Here is a 21,987-nt window from a genome sequence, read left to right on the forward strand (position 1 = left end):
GAAAAAATTGTTGTAAAAATGCAATAATGCCCAGAATGTCTGTCTCCGCTCACTGCTGTCTTTCTGTCTCTCTCTCTCTGTCCCTGTTTCTCTCTATCTCTTTGTCTCTCTGTCTCTCTCTCACTCTCTCTCTGTCCCTGTTTCTCTCTATCTCTTTGTCTCTCTCTCTCTCTCTGTCTCTCTCTGTCTCTGCTCCTCTCTGTCTCTCTCTCTGGCTCAGTCTCACTCTGTCTCTCTCTCTCTGGCTCAGTCTCTCTCTGTCTCTCTCTCTGTGGTCGTTTGGCCCCACAATGCAGTGCCTTGCTCACCGGCGTCCCCTCTCTGTCTCCCCCACACAGCACACCAATGACTTTGCCCTGTACACCGAGGCCATCAAGTTTTTCAACCACTCTGAGAGCATGGTTCGCATCGCGGTCCGGACCATCACCCTCAACGTCTACAAAGGTGAGTGTCGGGAACACGCTAACCGCACACGCTAACCTCACACGCGAGCCTCACACGGATGTGTTCAAATGCTCCCGACATGCCGGGACTGTCCGCCCTCTTTCTGTGTGCCGCTGCTTCTACAGGTAACGCAACCTGCTGAGATCTTGGTCCTAAATGTTTAATTTATTTCTAATAGTTGCTTGTTTATTTCCATTTAACAGACCTTTTTTCTAAAGGTTCTGCATTTTAAAGCTGTAAAGCGCTGTAAGTGTCTCTAAGCAGGTGTCGGTACGGCTACACCTGACTCCCGTTTCTTTACAGTAAGACCATCTGCCACGAGGCACACGTCTCTTCTCCTGATATCTAACGGGGCGAGTCGACGAGACGGGCTAGAAATTAAATAAATATTTGCTGAGAACCAGACGGATGAAAGCTGTTCACCTCCAACACTCAGATCTGCAGAAAATATGCTGCAATACTTGCGGTTCATAATCTAAATACAGCAATAGCTCTCACTGTAACCCTGGAAACGCTGCAGTCAGCCAGCAGCTGTGTTGAGTCAAATAACCCCGTAAAGGATCAAATTGAATATACAAATATCATCTGTTCCAGACTGTCATGTGACAGGCTCAAGGCGGCAGCAGCGATACCACGAGGTTCGGTTTCACTGCCTCGTGCTCCACCATGCAGGCCTTCAAAATAAAAGCCCGGTGAGGCGAGTCTGTAACCGGGTTGTCCCAGAGGCCGAATTGTGCTCTGCCGTCTGTCTGGGCTCTGAGCTGGTCGCTGTTGGGTAGTTTTTTAGTGGCTTTGGCTTCTCTCTCCACACATCGTGCTCCTCTTCACGGCACATAACATTTAATTTCTTCAAACATTCTGCTGCGTATCGACGATGGCGTCCGGTCTGTTTAGTCCAGCGTGGAACACTTTACCCTAAAGTCTTGATTCTGTAACGACAGTGACCACATAAAGGTTGGCTCGACTGACTTCGTAATAGGATTGCATGTCATTTATAAAGCCACCTGGTGGTCGTGGGGATGTACTGCTGCTGGTCTGCTCCACGCTACAGGAAGGAATCTGTCAGGGGGGGAAGCATCAACTCGGGCTGAGACGCTCCTGCACCGGAGGATAGTCGTTAAACTGAGATGTTATGCAGTCAAAGACACACAAAGTTCATCCCACTTGTTCATGTGATTTACTTACCTATGAAATGTGTCAGGATGGAAACCATTTGAGTACAAAATGCTGACCACTTGATGCTTCCTGCTGATTCTTTGGTCGTGTGCTGCAACAAATGACCACCTGGAAGAGGATTTAAATCCTCCATCAAGATGGTTTCATTGTAGATGTGATTTAATTGTATTATTATTGTTGCTGCACTCGCCTTTTCTCCGGTAACTCGCTGTTTGTTTTAAATGATACGGTAACATATTAACTGCTTTGCCAGATATGCCATTGTTTGCAGTTTAAAATCCCCCCCCCCCTCCTCTTTACACACATTAACCCTGTGTTTTCCCCTCTTCCTCCCCCTCCGCCTCCTTGTCTCTCCTCCCTCTGCGTGACCAACCTGCCGAACTCCAGTTTCATGTAAGTTGGTTCCCTTCATTCAGTCTCTTTTTTAAAAGTTATTTATTTATTTTAGGACTGAGTGATATTGTGTTGTTTTATTTCCCTCACGCTGCAAACCCGTCTGTTTATTTAAGATGGTTTGATTTTAATATAGTTGCTGTTAAACTGAGACGTTTTATTGATTTATAATGCCTCACATTTTAAATGTTATGATGACTCATTGCATGCTTGTTGATAACCAGCACTATTTGTTATACATGTGACGTGTGAATCCTTGCAATTATTGTCCTTGTGAATCAATCTGTACATGCTGAACACCCTGCATACCTTTAAAAACTAACAGTAATCCCATTTAAATAAGAAAAATAAGAGTTATCCTCCAATTTAGCAGCGCACTTCGATAAAACATTGACAGTCACAATGGGCAGTTTAACATTTGTTATGGGTGCAGCAGAAAATACTGTCCTCCATGTTCCAGATGTTGCTCTCATCTGGGGATAACTCCTCTTCACAAAGCGTCAGGCTGAGATTAAACAGAGGAAACCGGTTGTAAAAGCCTTTTTCTTTACTTTATTCCAGCGAGAGAGACAGCCTTTCCTCCTAAACCAACTCCAGTAGTATTCCCCGTTTTCATATTGTGAACCGGCTTGTGTACTTAATTTGACTTGACATGGTTTGTTAATAATACAAAAAAAGTTCCCTTCTTAATTTGACTGGTTTTGTTTGTTTAAAAAACAATTCATCATCTTTAACTCTCACATTCTCACAATTCCTTTGTAAAGTGTGTGTCCATATGATTATGTATGTGTGTGTGTGTGTGGGGGGGGGTGTTTGATACCTTTGGGCAGCCCTGGGAACCCGGGTATTAATCCTGCTGCCCCTTCTCTCTGCAGTGGACAATCAGCACATGCTGCACTACATCCGAGATAAGACGGCGGTCCCGTACTTCAGCAACCTGGTCTGGTTCATCGGCAGCCACGTCCTGGAGCTGGACAAGTGTGTGCAGACCGATGAACAGTAGGTGTAATGCTCTCTGTGGCCTCTAGGGGTCAGGCATGTCTAGTTTGAGCTCTCATCCTGGTGCTTTTTACTTTCGCATTGAAAATGTGGAAGGTTATGTTTTGATCGCCATGTATTTATTTATTTATTTGTATGCGTGTTATTCGCATTACACAAAAAGTATTAAACCGAATCGCATGAAATTTGGTGGGATGATTGGTTATTATCCGGGGACCATTTGGTTAGATTTAGGGATCAATTGGGTCAACGGTCAAGGTCATGAAAAGGTCAACATCTTCTTTTTACCATAGCACGGTCAATTTCTATCCAATTGGCATGCAACTAATGCCAAAATGTTCATAATTCAATGCCCAATCTTGTGATATGCGAAGGTATGCGCTCTACCGAGTGCCCGTTCTAGTTTGATTATACTTTCACTTTTTTCTTTCAATCACTGAAATTAATCAACCTTACATTTTATTTTTTTATAATGTGTGTTTTTTTCTTTTTGCTGCACGCCATGGCAGCAATAAGAAAAGGCGCGCGTTATGAATCTGCACATGGATTAAGATGCCATCTTTCTTTGTTGTGTGCCAGACACAAGAACCGAGGGAAGCTGAATGACCTGGTGGCCGAGCACCTCGACCACCTGCACTACCTGAACGACATTCTCATCATCAACTGTGAATTCCTGAACGACGTTTTGACCGACCACCTCCTCAACCGCCTGTTCCTGCCCCTCTACGTCTACTCGCTGGTTCTCTCCGAGACGGTACGCGACCTTCACGTCTGAAGGAGTTGAGCTTGTGTCGTATTAAAGTAACTCAAATAGAGAAACGGTGCGTGTAGAGTCCCATCTGAGTTGCAGCCTTAATTAAACGGGCTAAAAACGTCAAAATCTCTCATAAAAAAACATATCTTTGAGTGTAATCTTTTAGTTGGTGCGAACAATTCCATTACAGATTATTTACAAAGATGTAAGAGTTAAATTTGAGACGGTGGAACCAGTAAATCTTTCCCATAATTAATGATTTAAAAAGACCGTGCCACTGATTTTACATTCTTGACAAACATTTCCAAATTGGTGCAAGAGGCGCTGTGATTTATAAATGTTTGATTTAAATGTGTGAGACGTTGACCTTTAACCTTTCTGTTTCTTTAGTCTGAAGAGCGAAAGATAAACCCTCAGGTGTCCCTCTACCTGCTGTCTCAAGTAAGCAACACATACACACGCACACACACACACACACACACACACACACACCAGCCATCGGCAGACTAAAATTTCAAAGCCGTTTGTCCAGTTCTGAATCTGAATTTATTGATATTTCTGGAACTAAAAGTTATGAACGTTGCCGTACTTTTCCTTCACATGTACCTCATTTACCTTCAACGAGCGGCTCTTGTTTCTAGATTTCCTTCCTACCTACCTGTGTTCCTCCGTGCGTCCCCAGGTGTTTCTGATCATCCACTACCAGCCGATGGTCAACTCGCTGGCCGAGGTCATTCTCAACGGAGACCTGTCGGTCTTCACCCCACAGACGGTCAGCACACTCAAGAATACGGTAAGACACGCACACACACACACACACACACACAGTGCAGAAACCAGAATATTCAACATAAACAGAACTCGCAGAACATCAATAAACAACACTTAATTGCAATATATACGCCCACACACACACACACACAGCAGAGCGTGTACATTGTGATACAGGGCCATGCGGGTGTACACACACACACACACACTACAGTACAGCGCAACTGTGTGTGTGTGTGTGTGGTCATGGGTTTCTCTGCTAATTATCTCCATAGTTTCTTCTTTACATTTTTCGAGCGCTCTCTCTCTCTTCATAACGTTCATCTCTCCTCCCCGGCTCTGCCCCAGAGGCCTTCTCTTATCTTTGTCTCTCTCTCTTTTTCTAATCTCTCAACCTCCCAGTTTCTTCTTCTCCTGTCATTCAGTTTCTCTCCCCTCACACACCCCAGCCCCTCCTCCCCCTCCCTCTTCTTCACTTGTTGACCATGTGTTTGTAAGATAGTTAATGTTTCTGAGAACTCTTGTGGTTATTGTGTGACCTGTGGCTGTTGTAAGAAGCAGCCCACCTTTTTAGTGAATGCGAGTTGAGGCGTGATGTCTCAACGGCGTCGGTCTACCACAACGAGAGACTTCCAGACCCGGACTAGTCGCCGTCGGCGACTCATTCATCTCTGCTGCTTTCTGCACTTTGAGTGCCGCATGCTGTATTTTTAAACATTAGTGGAGCAGTTACCCACAGAAAGAGAAGAGTAGTGTTCATACACTCTGCAGGCCGTTGGAGGAATGGTTGAGGATATTCTCACAAATGAAACCGACTTGATGACTGGAGTCGCTCTCTTTCTCCCTTCTGGGGTAGAATAACTTGATTTATTGTGGCTAAAAGCCTCTGATAATGCCTGAAGACGTATGGAAAGTTTTTTTTTTTGTGTGGGTATGATTTAGTTTCCGCCACATCTGATATAACTCTAGGATGTAACTCCTTGGTGTGTTATTGTTTGATTTATTGTAGATGAAGCGTGAAGCGTTGTGTCTGTGCAGGTGGTCGAGTGGTTCGTCCTGTTTGTCTGTGATGTGGCAGGAAGTGAGGTCACGAGCTGGAACACGGGCCGGCTCGCCTAACCCAAATCTCTTTCCTGGAAGTAGTTTTTTCTCTTCTTTTCTTTCTCTCTATTTTGTTCACATGTTTTCCTGCAAGTGCTTATCTCTGTGTGTGTGTGTGTGTGTGTGTGTGTGTGTGTGTGTGTGTGTGTGTGTGTGTGTGTGTGTGTGTGTGTGTGTGTGTGTGTGTGTGTGTGTGTGTGTGTGTGTGTGTGTGTGTGTGTGTGTGTGTGTGTGTGTGTGTGTGTGTGTGTGTGTGTGTGTGTGTGTGTGTGTGTGTGTGTGTGTGTGTGTGTGTGTGTGTGTGTGTGTGTGTGTGTGTGTGTGTGTGTGTGTGTGTGTGTGTGTGTGTGTGTGTGTGTGTGTGTGTGTCGCAATTTCTCAGCATAGGCTCAGAGTGTGAGCGGTTTACCAGAACATACTCACCCAACAGGTGCCACACACACTCTATAATGCTAGTCTGTGGTTTATCTCTGACGACACACACACACACTCGGCGTGTTTTTAGCAGCGACTACAGAACAATGCTAAGTGCTCAGACCTCCTTAGTACTGTTAGATAAAGATAACAACGTTTTTGTTGTCTGGCTTTTGGACGGATTACAGAGCCGTGTGTAATTATTCTGGGTAAATGAGTTGCTACGGCTTCAGGGTTTATAATATATCAGTTTGGCTTTATCTGAAACGGAAACCCTCTAAAACACATTTGAGTCTTTCGTACCTCGCTGCCGTGAGGAGACGAGCCGGGATGTCAATATTTACTCTTCACGATGTTTAGTCGAGAGGACTGAAACATATAGGTCTAACTTTTTGTTTTGAATTCCTTCCAGTAAACGTGTGTTCTGAGAAACAGTTTGAGGAGGAGGAGGAGGAGGAGGATCTTCTGACGCTGCACCGCTGCACACGTGTGTCATGTGTGGTTAGCGTGTGATGTGAAATAAGGCCACCTCGTTTCAGCGTGAGAGACCTGATCCTCTTTCCTCTTCCTCTTCAAATCTGGTTTTCTCCAAATTAATCCATTATTTTGGTGTTCAGATTGTTTATTTGGATCCTCAATCGCTTCTAGGAAATGCATACAACTCTTAATAATAGTGCATATTGTATTACATGGATACATATAAACACACAGTTTGCATTATGTTACGTGACATCACAACATCCCGGCCCGTTGATCATCTGATTTAATGTGTAAGGTCAAAGGTCGCTGTGGACTCACACATACAAGCCGACATGCGGGTGTGAGGCGGTTCTTCTAGTGTGAATCAACTTTGTAAAAAATTAACCAATGATGCGATTCCGTTGCACCCTGAGCACGCGCTGACGCTTTCCACGTGACTTTATTTATTTGTATTTCTCGTACAGTCATTCTAATTTCTTAAATCTAAAAACAGTGAAGTAATTGTGCCACCAGAATTAGGAGTTAATAATCTGATTCCTCCATGTTCCTGCCGCCCGGCCGACGTCTCTTCTCGGCCTGCTATCTTGAGCAGCTGTTTCCTGTGTGCACGTCTGCATCGTGCGGTACATGCGAGGAGTCGGTTACTTCTAGTTCCAGTATGGCCTCACCAACGTGTGTGTGTGTGTGTGTCAAGAGTTCACTGTCTCTGAAGTGTATGAGGGAGGAAGAGGCTTGTGTGTGTGTGTGTTCACAAGAGAAGGGTTTACTGTAAGGCTTGGTGGTTGTGAGGCGCTTGAGGCACAGGGGTTATTAAAGTGTGTGTTGCCAGTAAAGCGTGGCGGCGGCGACGTCGTTGCCTGGGAGTCGGTTTCTCCCGTGCGTCTCGTTAGAGGAGCTGCTTTATTATTCAGGCTTCGTACGGTCGTGGAAAACCTGGAAAAGTCCTGGATTTTTTTAATGGTTATTTGCAGGCCTGGAAAAGTCCTAAAAAAAAAAAAATTCTAAACGTTTTTGGAAAAGTAATGGAAATGTGTTATATTAATATGTGCATTTACGCTTTATGTAATTAATATGCTTTTTAAAGAATGACGCTCAAAATATAAGCGGCGTACGCGCTTTCATACTCTAACGTTCCCTAACTGAAAAGACATAAATGTTTATTCCTTTAATCTAAACTATTGTCTCATTCATCTGAGTCATTTACGGTTTTATACTGTATGCTTTGGAATTCTCTTTGTTGGTTTAAATACTAAATTATTTTCTCACTTTTTCATGTTTATGCCGAGATTTCACAAGATGTTTGGTCATGGATATTTAGTTTAAAGTCATTGAATAGTCCTTAAAAAGTGATTAAGAAAGTTATGTAAAAGTTATGGAATAGTCATTGAAAAGTTATTAAAGTCATGGAGTAGTCATGGAATAGTTATAGAAGTTATAGAATAATCAAGGAAAAGTCATGGAATAGTTATAGAATAATCAAGGAAAAGTTATGGAATAGTTATAGAATAGTTATAGAATAATCAAGGAAAAGTTATGGAATAGTTATAGAATAGTTATAGAATAATCAAGGAAAAGTCATGGAATAGTTATAGAATAATCAAGGAAAAGTCATGGAATAGTTATAGAATAGTTATAGAATAATCAAGGAAAAGTTATGGAATAGTTATAGAATAGTTATAGAATAATCAAGGCAAAGTCATGGAATAGTTATAGAATAATCAAGGAAAAGTCATGGAATAGTTATAGAATAATCAAGGAAAAGCTATGGAATAGTTATAGAATAGTTATAGAATAATCAAGGAAAAGTTATGGAATAGTTATAGAATAATCAAGGAAAAGTCATGGAATAGTTATAGAATAATCAAGGAAAAGTCATGGAATAGTTATAGAATAATCAAGGAAAAGTCATGGAATAGTTATAGAATAATCAAGGAAAAGTCATGGAATAGTTATAGAATAATCATGGAAAAGTTATGGAATAGTTATAGAATAATCAAGGAAAAGTTTTGGAATAGTTATAGAATAATCAAGGAAAAGTCATGGAATAGTTATAGAATAATCAAGGAAAAGTCATGGAATAGTTATAGAATAGTTATAGAATAATCAAGGAAAAGTCATGGAATAGTTATAGAATAATCAAGGAAAAGTCATGGAATAGTTATAGAATAATCAAGGAAAAGCTATAGAATAGTTATAGAATAATCAAGGAATAGTTATAGAATAGTTATAGAATAATCAAGGAAAAGTCATGGAATAGTTATAGAATAATCAAGGAAAAGTCATGGAATAGTTATAGAATAATCAAGGAAAAGTCATGGAATAGTTATAGAATAATCAAGGAAAAGTCATGGAATAGTTATAGAATAATCAAGGAAAAGTTATGGAATAGTTATAGAATAGTTATAGAATAATCAAGGAAAAGTTTTGGAATAGTTATAGAATAATCAAGGAAAAGTCATGGAATAGTTATAGAATAGTTATAGAATAATCAAGGAAAAGTCATGGAATAGTTATAGAATAGTTATAGAATAATCAAGGAAAAGTCATGGAATAGTTATAGAATAATCAAGGAAAAGTCATGGAATAGTTATAGAATAATCAAGGAAAAGTCATGGAATAGTTATAGAATAATCAAGGAAAAGTCATGGAATAGTTATAGAATAATCAAGGAAAAGCTATGGAATAGTTATAGAATAGTTATAGAATAATCAAGGAAAAGTCATAGAATAGTTATAGAAAAGTAATTGAAATCCATTGGTCAACATGTGTATGAATCCTGTAAAACTAGAAACATCTTTTCACCATCACAAGAATGGATTCAGACGACTAGAGTAGCGTTCTGATGATGCTGTGCGAGTGGCGTGACGGCGTCTCTCTGCGTCTCCTCCCCCAGGCCAGTGCAGGAGGTGTGCGTCGCTTCACCAAGCCCCCCGAATCTCTGGAGCGCTCCCTGGAGCTCTCCCGCCACCACGGCCGCAAGAGGACTCAGAAGAGGCCGAACTACAAGAACCTGGGCGAGGAGGAGGAGGACGACGACGAAAGGACTGGAGGAGGAGGAGTAGAGGAGGGCTGGGACGACGACGCCAGAGGAGGAGAAGGGGAGGGAGGCCGAGAGAGGGAGAAGGGAAAAGGTACAGAGGGAGGAGGAGGGAGTTCTAAGGGAAGCAGAGCGAGTGGGGAGACGGCGGAAGGTGAGTGCGAGTGTGTGTGTGTGTGTGTGTCATTGGACACAGCAGTACACAGCTGTGTTGCTCAGCTTTTCATCAGTCTCCCATGATGCACCTTGGTTACCCATCAGCCACCACGGCAGCAGCCCTCGTCTCAAAACAGAAAAGAGGGCGTGTCTCTCTCGTCTCGTGTGCAGTTGTTGCTGCCGCTTCCCAAATTCATCGTGAGATAGTTACGGCGTGCGGAAACCCTGAAGAAGGAAGTGTTAAAAATAACAAACGTCAAATAATTAAAGCGTGGACTTTCTGCATTTTTCTTCTTCTGCATTTTCTTTCCTGTTGCCTTCGGGTCATTTTGACCCGATTCAATATTTAACCCTCCTGTCGCCTTCAGGTCAATTTGACCCCATTCAATGTTTAATGTCGGTGTTCTTTCGGTAGTCAACAAACAAACATAAAGTGCCTCACACTTAAACTTGGAAAACAATATTAATTCTAATAATTTTCTGGAGGTTTTAATTGCTGGCGTCAAATTGACCCCAAGGGTAAAATATGTTAGTAAATATAAAGGTAACAGGAGGGTGAAACATTGAATCGGGTCATATTGACCCGAAGGCGACAGGAGGGTGAAACATTGAATCGGGTCAAATCGACCCGAAGGCAACAGGAAAGAAAATGCAGAAGAAGAAAAATGCAGAAAGTCCATTGAACCAAAAAACATCCTCTCTGGATAGTTTTGAGATGAGCCCCCCCCCCCTCATTTTGGCACATTATTTTGTTGTTACCATGGCCACCACTGACAAGACCAACTGTCCATTTCCATGGTGACACACCATCCATCCCGTGCTCCTCACCTCTCCGCCTGTCTCTCACTCCGGCTCTTTGTGCATGTGTGTGTTTGTGTTAGTATCCGAATGTGTGTGTGTGTGTATTTATTTTAAAATGTCATCAACTCGTCTGATGTGATTCCTGCTTCACTTTGACTGAAACAGACAATATTTTCACAATAATTATATTTCATAATAATATTTATTGCGTCCGTCTGCACAGATGCACAGAATTTTAACACAAAGACACCCAAAAAAAAGATAAAATAAGAAACTTTTACAGCGATATATGGCAGAAAATTATTGATTTTAAAGTATGTATTTCATTCTAATGCATCATACAGTCCTGTTATGCATATAAAATCAGCATTTTGTTCAATAGCGACACCGATCAACACATTTTAACAATCTTTTGACCCAGCAAATGGTGAGAAGGAATCACACAAGACTTTACGTTCATATTCACCGGGGACAGGAGCTCATTGTTGAGGTGTGACGTGGATGTGAAAAACACTTCATCTCTGGATCCACATGTGAGGAAGTACAAAGTGTGTGTGTGTGTGCGTGTGTGCGTGCGTGCGTGCACAGAGATAGAGATGGTGGTGATGGAGAAGTGTAAAGTGTCGGAGCTGACGGAGCAGAACATCACCGATGAGGAGAAGACCGCCGCCGCCCGCACCCACACACAGAGGTACGGGTGCACGTCTGAACGGGGTGGAAAGAATGAATAAAAGGAGGTGTGGACGCGATCCGATATCTTTTCTCTCTCTCCGCAGGCCGTTCTTGGACATGGTGTACAGCGCCCTCGACTGTAACCACGACGACTACCACGCCCTGTTTGTCCTCTGCCTGCTTTACGCCGTCTCTCACAGCAGAGGTTGGCCTCTCTCTCTCTCTCTCTTTGTCAGTCTCTCTGTCTGTCTCTCTCTCTCGGTCTGTCTGCCTCTCTCTCTCTCTCTGTCTATCTGTCTCTCTATCTCTGTCTCTCTCTATCTCTGTCTATCTCTCTCTTTCCCTCTGTCTGTCTGTCTCTCTCTCTCTCACTTTGTCAGTCTCTCTCTTTGTCTCTCTCTCACTTTCTTTTTCCTTTCGTTCATTTCGCTTGGTCGCGGTTGCCGTGGCAACGGCTTCGGCCCCAACTTCACTTCCTGTCATCTTTTAGTCGTTTAGAGTCGTGTTTTTTTTTTTACACAGAACTGTTAATGTCCTACTGTGCATCTCATTAAATGAGTTTAAATATTCACGCAGTTGTAGCCGCGTGACCCGAATACATCTCAGTATCACTATGATGAAAACGTCTCGCCGTCGCAAAGATTTACAATGTTCTGGGTTTTCCGTCCGGTCGGTTCTTGAACTCGTTTGTCCAAAGTTCAGAGATCCTCATGAACTTTAAGACGAGTGGGATGAAATGAGGAACTGACGACATGTGGGAACTCCATCATGACCGGCCGGCTTTGAGGAGGCGATGATTCTGGTTATCGTTTAACCGTATGAAGGAGGGTGTTGTTTGTGGTACCGTTGTGAATTACGTTGTGCTATGCCAACAGGCGTTTCTATTATTTCGTCCACCCTATTTACATAAATGCCAGATAATATGAAACGTGTTACCTCTCTTAAACACAGATAACGCCTCGTGTCCCCTAATCAGGCGTATTAGCACGATCTGTAGAGTCACTATGGCTACTTAAATTTTTTTTTTATATATATACTTTAATTTGAGAATCCAGGCTGATTGTCCGTCCGTCTGAAGGTATAAACCGAGATCTTCTGGAGCGTCTGCAGCTGCCGGTTCCCGACCAGGAGAAGAGTTCCTACAGCCTGGTGCTGGTGGAGCGACTCATCAGAGTCATCAGTCGGGCATCACAGCCAGGTAAAACACACACACACACACACACACACACGATGTAATATGACATTGTGGATGTAAAACACATTTTTCTCAATTGATTACATATTAGATATTAACTTCGTAAACGTTATTTGATGCAAACTTTTTGCTTTGTTGAGACGAAATGTTTAATAAACGTTTTGCTTTATTTTCTGACTTTAACTTCTTCCTGATGTGCTTCTCTGTGTGTGTAGACGGTAAAGTGCGTCTTGCCACTCTGGAGCTGAGCTGCCTCTTATTGAAGCAGTCGGTTCTGTCTGGAAACCAGTGCATCATCAAAGACGTCCATCTGGCCTGCCTGGAGGTAACACACACGCACACACAAACACACACACACACACGCGCTACTCATACACACTGTCAACATATCAGAGCGAGCAGGTGGAAAGTTGGATCTGGTTGTAACTGAATCACTTCTTAGAACTCTCTCCAAACCTCACTTAGCCGTCTGCTCCTCCTCATTTACTCTCTCCCTCCCTTCCTTCCCCTCACTGTCTCTCTCTCTCTCCCTCCCTTCCTTCCCCTCACTGTCTCTCTCTCTCTCCCTCCCTCCCTCCCTCCCTTCCCCTCACTGTCTCTCCCTCCCTTCCTTCCCCTCACTGTCTCTCTCTCCCTCCCTTCCTTCCCCTCACTGTCTCTCTCTCCCTCCCTCCCTCCCTTCCCCTCACTGTCTCTCCCTCCCTTCCTTCCCCTCACTGTCTCTCTCTCCCTCCCACTCTCCCTCCCTTCCTTCCCCTCACTGTCTCTCCCTCTCTCCCTCTCTCCCTCCCTTCCTTCCCCTCACTGTCTCTCTCTCTCTCCCTCCCTTCCTTCCCCTCACTGTCTCTCTCTCTCTCCCTCCCTTCCTTCCCCTCACTGTCTCTCTCTCTCCCTCCCTCCCTCCCTCCCTTCCCCTCACTGTCTCTCCCTCCCTTCCTTCCCCTCACTGTCTCTCTCTCTCCCTCCCTTCCTTCCCCTCACTGTCTCTCTCTCTCTCCCTCCCTCTCTCCCTCCCTTCCCCTCACTGTCTCTCCTTCCCTTCTTTCCCCTCACTGTCTCTCTCTCCCTCCCTTCCTTCCCCTCACTGTCTCTCTCTCCCTCCCTCTCTCCCTCCCTTTCTTCCCCTCACTGTCTCTCTCTCCCTCCCTTCCTTCCCCTCACTGTCTCTCTCTCCCTCTCTCTCTCCCCCCCCTCTCTCTAGCTCTCTCTCTCTTCCCCTCCCTCGCTCTCTCTCTTCAAATCTTTCCTTCTCTCTCTCTCTCTTCAAATCTTTCCTTCTCTCTCTCTCTCTAGCTCCCTCTCTTTCTAGATTTCCCCCCTCTCTCTCTAGCTCCCTCTCTTTCTTTTCCCCTCTTTCTCTAGCTCTCTCCTTTCTCTAGCTCTCTCTCTCTCTTCCCCTCTTCTCACTCTCTCTCTCTTCAAATCTTTCCGTCTCTCTCTCTCTCTCTCTCTCTCTCTCCTCTGCTACCCATCTTGGTTTACTCGGTACTCTCTCAATCTTCGGTGTATTACTTTTCTCCCTCTCCTCATGTTTCACCTCCTCTTGGTTTCCTCTCAACGGGTTTCTGCTCACACAGTTCAGCATTAATTAATTAGGATCATTAGTTTTAATCTTTAAGTTTATTTTAGTTTCACTGACATCTGGCTCTCCTTTGTGTGCAATAAAGACACAAAACTGACTTATCGACCGTTGCATATTAATTCCGTAGCTATTATTGTAACTTGACCTCTGACCTCTGGTTGCCTTTCCGCCTGCTTGTGAAATGGCTGACTCATCTCTGATGAGAAAAACGGGCCACTATTTCCAGGTTTAGTTTATTCCGTGTTCATCACACATGGCGTCACGTTGCTGGAGGATTACTGGACGTATGTCCTCTCACTCCGGAGGAGGAAGACGACGGTCTGAACTTCCTCCTGCGCTCCGGTTATTCTTCTCACTGTGAAGAGAGAAACCGGAGAAGGAGGAAATGTTTCATAACAAAAGCACAGGAGACGGCATTGTATAGCAGTTTCTATTAAGAGTCTCTCTCTCTCTCGCTCTATGTCTGTCTGTCTGTCTCTTTGTCTTTCTGTCTCTTTGTCTCTTTGTCTATCTCTCTTTCTCTTTGTCCCTCTCTCTTTCTGTCTCTGTCTCTTTCTGTCTCTTCTGTTTCTCTCTCTCGCTCTCTCTTTGTCAGTCTCTCTGTCTGTCTGTCTCTGTCTGTCTGTCTGTCTCTCTCTCTATCTGTCTCTCTCTATCTCTGTCTGTCTGCCTCTCTGTCTTTCTCTGTTTCTCTCTTTCTCTTTTTCTGTCTCTCGCTCTCTGTGTCTCTCCGCCTGTCTCTCTCTCTCTCTCTCTCTCTCTCTCTGTGTGTGGGTGGTTTAGACTGTTTGCTAATATAATTAATGTTTGTGTTGCAGGGTGGTCGAGAGGACAGTCTGCATTTACTGCGGAAATTCTACAAGGTGAGAATACACACACACACACACACACACCTGCCCACCCACAAGTGCTTCTCTCAATCATCTACCCACACATACATACTATTAATGCACACATAAAGAAGTACAAGGAAGGAAAAGCTAAGCATTCATCTGCTGTCCAACAAATGATAATAAAGTTAAATATCGCGTGAGAAGCGTTCGATGTTCTGGCTGCAAACCGAAAAACACGGTGATCTAGGAAGAATAATCAAGAAAACGGTTCTCCTTGAGATGCGTGTATCAACAATAGGTGTGTGTGTGTGTGTGTGTGTGTGTGTGTGTGTGTGTGTGTGTGTGTGTGTGTGTGTGTGTGTGTGTGTGTGTGTGTGTGTGTGTGTGTGTGTGTGTGTGTGTGTGTGTGTGTGTGTGTGTGTGTGTGTGTGTGTGTGTGTGTGTGTGTGTGTGTTTAAACGCATCCACTTATTATAACAAAAGCCATTTCCCTGAAAGCTAAAGAGGTAAAAGCGAAAGTGTTCCCGACGTTTACTTTACTGCCTCTCGCTCGTAGCTATCGCTGCTTTCTGTTTCTCTTTGAGTGAGTGGAGTTGAGTTTGGCTCGCCGTCAAGAAGAGGCCGAGTGTTTATATGAGAGCGTTCAGGTAAATACTCTTGATATAAGCATTAACTTCCTGAAGAGGAAATAAATTAAATTGTTCCTCGCAGCTTTTTGTTCAGAACTGGTTCACTCAACAGGTTATGATAAAAGTTTAAAATCATTTAGAATATCCTCTCCAACGTCTACCAAAAGATTCAGAATATATATTTATTTATAAGTGGAAGTTTGAATAATGAATCTCATGAGATTAAATGCTTATTTTATTAAAGTATATTTGGATTAAATAATATAATGCTGATTAATCTGAAATGAAACGGGAGAAAACATTGGACGTTGTAATAAATAAAAATGTCTTGCGTGCTTCAAAATGTTGCTCTGTTACTGGATTAAATCATCAAACCATATCGCAACTCCACTTAGCGCCGCATTCAAGAGCCCTGTCATCTAGTTAAAGTACTTTGTTGAGTTGCCTTCCTCCAATACAAATGTTACTGAGCTGGTAAGTAGTGGATATAAATGAATGTGTAAAATAATGTTCCTGTTTCTTCCATTTGAGAAATGAACCTACAACATCTTGTCACACCGTAGTTTCTTTTTTCACTTGTGTGTGTGTCGATCCGTATCACAAGCACACAAACAACCCCTCTCCTCTGGGCCGAGACGCTCAACTGTGCGTCTCCAAGCACAAGTTGAGCGTTCCCTGTTCTAGGAACGTCATTCAGGAACTCCGGTGATCATTCATGAGGAAGAGGAGGAACGCTCAGCCCGATGCGTCATGTTAGGAGAAAAGAGGCGACAGTTTAAAATGTCCACATACTATTTTAATAAGTCACCTTAGAGTAGATAAAGTGTTGTGAGATGAGTCATCGAGTATATGATATTGACTCTGATATGAGTCATATCCTATAAGTGTGTGTGTGTGTGTTCATGATTAATGTGACAATTCTACACTATAATTATGACTAATTAATAATATAATTATGAATTTAAGCGCATTGATTTCATGTCCTCACAGGGCGAGGACATCTTCCTGGACATGTTTGAAGATGAATACCGGAGCTTGACGGTCAGTTGGCCTTTTTTCCACGCGTCACGTCTGTTGATCTGTGGGCTCGTCTGTCCTCACGCACACGTGTGTGTGTGTGTGTGTGTGTTGCAGAGTAAACCGCTGAACGTGGAGTATCTCATGATGGACGCCTCGGTGCTGCTGCCGCCCACCGGCACCCCCCTGACGGGCATCGACTTCATGAAGCGGCTCCCCTGTGGAGACGTGGAGAAGACGCGCCGGGTACGGCCGCTCGGCCCACGCCGTTGCGCAACACTGACCGTTACAGTGCCCGGCGCTCGAGTTCGAGTCGTCGGACTCGTGGAGAATCGGGTCATTTATGCAGAAATATGAGTTTCTTCACATGAGAGCAGAATTATGTAAACTTAAACATAGCAGGTGTAACTTATTTTGCATTACTTCAATTATGCTGCAAAACGGAGACCACCACTCATTCTGCTGTTCTTTTCATTTGCTTGTAACCCGCTTCAACCTGACACCTGTGTTAATGTCTCTCTCTCTCTCTCTCTCTCAGGCGATCCGTGTGTTCTTCATGTTGCGGTCGCTGTCTCTTCAGCTGCAGAGGGAACCCGAGACGCAGCTGCCTCTGACCAGATCTGAAGACCTGATCAAGACGGACGACGTCCTGGACCTTAGTGAGTCGGGACTCGTTATTCATTTATCGGCTTTACACTTTTGGGAAGTGGAGCCGAAGCTTCGGGGTGGGACGCCATTGTGACAAGTGTGTCGCTGTCACTAGTAGGTTCCCCCCCTAAAGCACCAATAAGTCACCAGCAGCCAGAGGGATATTCGGTAATAGTTTTTATTCCGACCGCAGACTGTGTCTCTGCTCTGCACGCTCCTCCCCTCTCCAGTCCATCCAGCTCCTTTTGAAGTCACCGCCTCGCAGATACACAAACACAGATTGTCATCAGCTGGTCTGATTGTCCCCAGACCAGCTGATGACAATCAGACACCGTTCCCTGAACCACACCCCCGCTCCACCCACTCTGCAGCCGAGCCTTAACACCCCCCGCTGCCACAGCCATAAAAATAAATACTACATGAAGGGTAATTACTGTAATAAAAGTCTAACTGAAGAAAGGCGGAGGGAGATAATCACAGACACTCGTCTATCACCACAAGAGCAGTGATGGGATTACGCAAGAGAAGAACGTTTTACTTTCCTCTCACAGATGAGAAGTTGAGAAAATGAAAGATGTTCTCCTCGCGTCCTCCTCACATCCTCCTCGCGTCCTCACATCCTCTTTGCGTCCCCCTCGCGCCCTCCTCACTCCCTCCTCACAGCTTCCTCGCGTCCTCCTCACTCCCTCCTCACAGCTTCCTCGCGTCCTCCTCACTCCCTCCTCACAGCTTCCTCGCGTCCTCCTCACTCCTTCCTCGCATCCTCCTCACTCCCTCCTCACAGCTTCCTCGCGTCCTCCTCACTCCCTCCTCACATTGTCCTCGCGTCCTCCTCACATCCTCCTCACGTCCTCACATCCTCTTTGCGTCCCCCTCGCGTCCTCCTCACTCCCTCCTCACAGCTTCCTCGCGTCCTCCTCACTCCCTCCTCACATTGTCCTCATGTCCTCCTCGCGTCCTCCTCACTCCCTCCTCACATTGTCCTCGCGCCCTCCTCGCGTCCTCTTATCTTCACTAGAACCAAATCTAGCGGCTTCGTCTAAATCCTCTCGTTGTCTTTGATCGTCGACCGTGAACCGAGTGTTACGCTGCAAATAATCTTCCCAAAAAAATGATGACGCAATATTCGGATAACATAATCTTGGATTCCTTGAAGGACGGACGACCTTCAGCTGGAGGCGCCGCGGTCGCGAGCTCGATGTGCTCGGTCACGCAGACGCACCAGAAGAAGAATCGCAGGGTTACAGGACGTCTGTTACCACCTCAAAATGACAATGTGACCGGTTTATAATCCACCATTTTACTTGTGTCTTTCACCCTGAGAGCAGACGGGGCAGCCACCTCGCTCTCTCTCTCTCTCTCTCTCTCTCTCGCTCTCTCTCTTCTCTTGAAATGAGCCTCTTCCCTCATTGAAGCTCTCAGAAAGAGAGAACACGGTTCCCCTCACAGCCCATCATGTGGTTTTATCTTCTTTATGATGCAAGCAAAGAAAGTTTTTCTTTCCTCTTTCACAGATGAAAAGTTAAGAAAATGACGCAATTTGTAAAATATGACTTGCACCACTGCATCTTATTTGCGATTTCTAAGTATCATCTTTATCAATAGTTCATTGTAAATTCCTCTCGCTTGTTTCTCGGCCGTCCGGTCTGTGGCCCGCTCCGTCGTTATCTCATCGTCCGTGACGACCGAGCTGCAGCTTCGGGTACTTTTTTGGAAACGGGTAAAGATTTAAACTTAGTGTCCCGATGACGGGGATCAAACCGGCGACGCGGCAGAGAGCCTTCAGATCCTGAGAGGTGTCGCGGTATCTGAATATATTCTATTGTTTCACACGTTTTCTGTCTTCGGACTGCATGACACGGCCATAAATGACGGAGTGTTCCACTTTCGTGATCTCAAAATCATTTGACTAATGCATAGAAACAAACCACAAACTCCTTCTCTGACCAATAGTGCTACTGCCAGCACCTGTACCTGGACTGTGTATCAGGAAGTGGACTTATCGTTGGCTGTAAACGCGTGTGAACCACCGCAGCATGAACATTCACTCACGAGGATGAGTCACCTTTAGAAGAATCTGACGACACTGAAGGCTTCGCACGTTTTATATCCAGCGTGACCCGAAACACGAAAGTCGTACGCTTTGTTTTAGCTTCTTCTCGTACCTGTGAACACAGTCGCTCCATTGTCTGCCTTCTGTGATGCAACAGGTGCCGGGAGTGCTGGCTTCAAAGAGCCCGTTGATTTGTATTGGAAATATTAATGTTGTTCTTCTTGTGGCTCAAAGGAAGGCCAGTTTTATAGCTTCTCTCACCTGCAAAACTGTTTTCAGCTGCGCTCACATAAAAAGGGGTTTTAAGGGTTTTCTACCCCTCCGTTAGTCTTCTAAGGCGATAACACAATGTACCACTAGAACACTGGAGATGGGCCTCTACACACCTCTGTAGAGACTTCATTAACAACCAGAGAATAGTCATTTACACATTAACTATGTAGAGAGTATTTATGATTCATTGAATGGTATCTTCAATGAAAGAAAAAAACCGCTTTGAAAAATAAGACATTTACGTTTTTCTTTTTCTTTTTCTAAGTCAACATCTTCACGATGTATTGGCACATATTTGTGTATTTGTGTTCCCTTCAGATGAAGTGCACATACTTTTAGAAAATTCTGACTTTAGTGTCACGTTTTGTCAAAGCCTGTCCAGGACTTTAGTTTAAGACCAAACTCCCCCAAAGAATAATTAGACTCCTCTACTTTGTGTAAAGTGCTTCATCCTGTTGTGGTTGGAGAATAGTTTCGACTTAGCAGACGTCTTATCTCGCCCTCCAGACAAAACACGCCGAGTGTGAAGGACTCTGAGGCCTCTTGATATGACGGCCATGGCACTTCTTCTTCTTTCATGTCTGATAAATCTACCGCGAGGCTAAAAGAAAAATACCCGCTAAACGCCCACAAGTTGATGCATTGAAATCAAAGCTGAAATAATCCTATTCTTTATAACGGGTGGTGTCGTTTGCTAAAGTCCGGCCCCTCGCCGTCGTGTCTCTGTCGCTTCTCTCCAGACAACAGCGACCTCATCGCCTGCATGGTGGTCAGTAAAGACGGCGGCCAGGCCCAGAGGTTCCTCGCTGTGGACGTGTACCAGATGAGTCTGGTGGAGCCGGAGACCAAGCGCCTCGGGTGGGGAGTGGTCAAGTTCGCCGGCCTCCTGCAAGTAAGAGAACCGTGTCGGCCATTAAAGCCAATGAGTCCTCTTTCATTCTTTTCTTTATACTTTAACTTCTTTCCTTCCATCTTTCTACTTTTCAATTACGCTTTGTTTTCATTTATTTTCTCATTTGGTGATTTTTTTTTCTTCTTATTTTTCCTCATCTCCTCCTCTTGCCACCAATAAGTCTTTTCCGTTCCTCTCCTCCTCTTCTCTCATCAGACGTCGATCACGCCTTCTTCTTTTTTTTCACCAAATAACTTCTTGCGATGCTTAATCGGCCGAGCGTTCGTTATCTCTCTTTACCGTCGCCCCCGGCGACTTCACGGGTTTAGTCACGCTGCGTCGGCGCGGCCACAGATGAGTCGGAGTGGAGCCGATAGCGCATTTCATTTTTACAGAGAAATTCTGCAAGAGTGTATTGCGTAACATCCACACAGCTATTGTGAAATTCAATTCAATTCAATTCAGTTTATTTGTATAGCCCAATTTCACAAATTACTAATTTGTCTCGGAGTGCTTTACAATCTGTACACATAGACATCCCTGCCCCAAAACCTCACATCGGACCAGGAAAAACTCCCAAATAACCCTTCAGGAGAGCAACAGAGGAGGATCCCTCTCCAGGATGGACAGATGCAATAGATGTCATGTGACCAGAAGGACAGATTTAGAGTTTAAATACATTCAATGAATATGACAGAGTGTATGAATAGTAGGCATATTCCACGATGGAGACCTCCACGATCCATGGATTTACAGTAGACGAATCACAATGCAATGTCATCCTATGACGTCGGCTTTTCTTCCATCTTCTGCTTTGTGAAGGTCACTTTAGTCTGACCTCATGAACGCAGCTACAGTTTAAGTTCCCGTTACCTTTCCATCCATTTGCAGCTCTCGCTTTCTTGTTTTTCTACGTTTTTCTCCGCTCTCTCCTGACTCCGCCCCCCCCCTCTCTCTCGACAGGACATGCAGGTGTCCGGCGTCGAGGACGACAGCCGCGCGCTGAACATCGTCATCCACAAGCCCGGCTCCAACCCGCACGCCAAGCCCCTCCCCATCCTGCAGGCCAACTTCATCTTCGCCGACCACATCCGCTGCATCATCGCCAAGCAGAGGCTGGCCAAGGGCCGCATCCAGGCCCGGCGCATGAAGATGCAGAGGATCGCAGGTGAGAGCACGGGACGCGGTCCAGTGTTTTATTCCATGAAATCAAGTGGGAGATGAGTGAAAATAACAGTCAATACACAACAATAGAGAATCCTCTAGCTCATGTTTCACAAGGATGAACCTTTCTGAGAAGATAATCACTAAATTTAAGAAGTGAAGCTGCTCTCCATGGACGTGAGCGCTCATCTTTTTAATGAGGGTCATTCCTCTGAATCAGACATTCCGCTCTTATCTTTCAATTCCAATAAATGACTTCCTCCTCCTCCATTCCTTCTGCTGCTGTAAACAATGACGGATTCTCCCGCCAGTGCCTCGTACTTCCCTTCCCGGCGCTCTGGTTCTTTAGAAACACACACGGGGGTATTAAGGGAGATCTGGAGTCTCGCCAAGCGGCGTGGCTGTAAACCCAACGGCCTCTCGTTGAATGGCAGCTACAGTTGGGCCCGGCGTCCAATCCGAGTCAGATGTGGGTCCCCGAGCTGCCGTGTGTGTGTCCCCCC

The 21,987-nt window shown here is 44.7% G+C and overlaps 1 protein-coding gene across 1 annotated transcript in view; it reads left to right on the forward strand.

The window, feature by feature from the left end:
* The window catches only part of clec16a (C-type lectin domain containing 16A), a 37,176-nt gene that overhangs the window by 11,949 nt on the left and 3,240 nt on the right, over window positions 1-21,987 (forward strand). The window contains exons 5-20 of the mRNA XM_056407918.1: window positions 339-444; window positions 2,889-3,012; window positions 3,592-3,766; window positions 4,157-4,207; window positions 4,449-4,559; window positions 9,426-9,663; window positions 11,115-11,217; window positions 11,303-11,403; window positions 12,277-12,396; window positions 12,609-12,718; window positions 14,794-14,838; window positions 16,428-16,478; window positions 16,572-16,700; window positions 16,993-17,113; window positions 20,169-20,320; window positions 21,284-21,488. Of these exons, the coding sequence (XP_056263893.1) occupies window positions 339-444; window positions 2,889-3,012; window positions 3,592-3,766; window positions 4,157-4,207; window positions 4,449-4,559; window positions 9,426-9,663; window positions 11,115-11,217; window positions 11,303-11,403; window positions 12,277-12,396; window positions 12,609-12,718; window positions 14,794-14,838; window positions 16,428-16,478; window positions 16,572-16,700; window positions 16,993-17,113; window positions 20,169-20,320; window positions 21,284-21,488 (1,942 nt within the window). The remainder of the gene's footprint in view (window positions 1-338; window positions 445-2,888; window positions 3,013-3,591; window positions 3,767-4,156; window positions 4,208-4,448; window positions 4,560-9,425; window positions 9,664-11,114; window positions 11,218-11,302; window positions 11,404-12,276; window positions 12,397-12,608; window positions 12,719-14,793; window positions 14,839-16,427; window positions 16,479-16,571; window positions 16,701-16,992; window positions 17,114-20,168; window positions 20,321-21,283; window positions 21,489-21,987) is intronic.

The sequence above is a fragment of the Pseudoliparis swirei genome, chromosome 23 (genome assembly GCF_029220125.1).
Source record: "Pseudoliparis swirei isolate HS2019 ecotype Mariana Trench chromosome 23, NWPU_hadal_v1, whole genome shotgun sequence".
Taxonomy (NCBI): domain Eukaryota; kingdom Metazoa; phylum Chordata; class Actinopteri; order Perciformes; family Liparidae; genus Pseudoliparis; species Pseudoliparis swirei.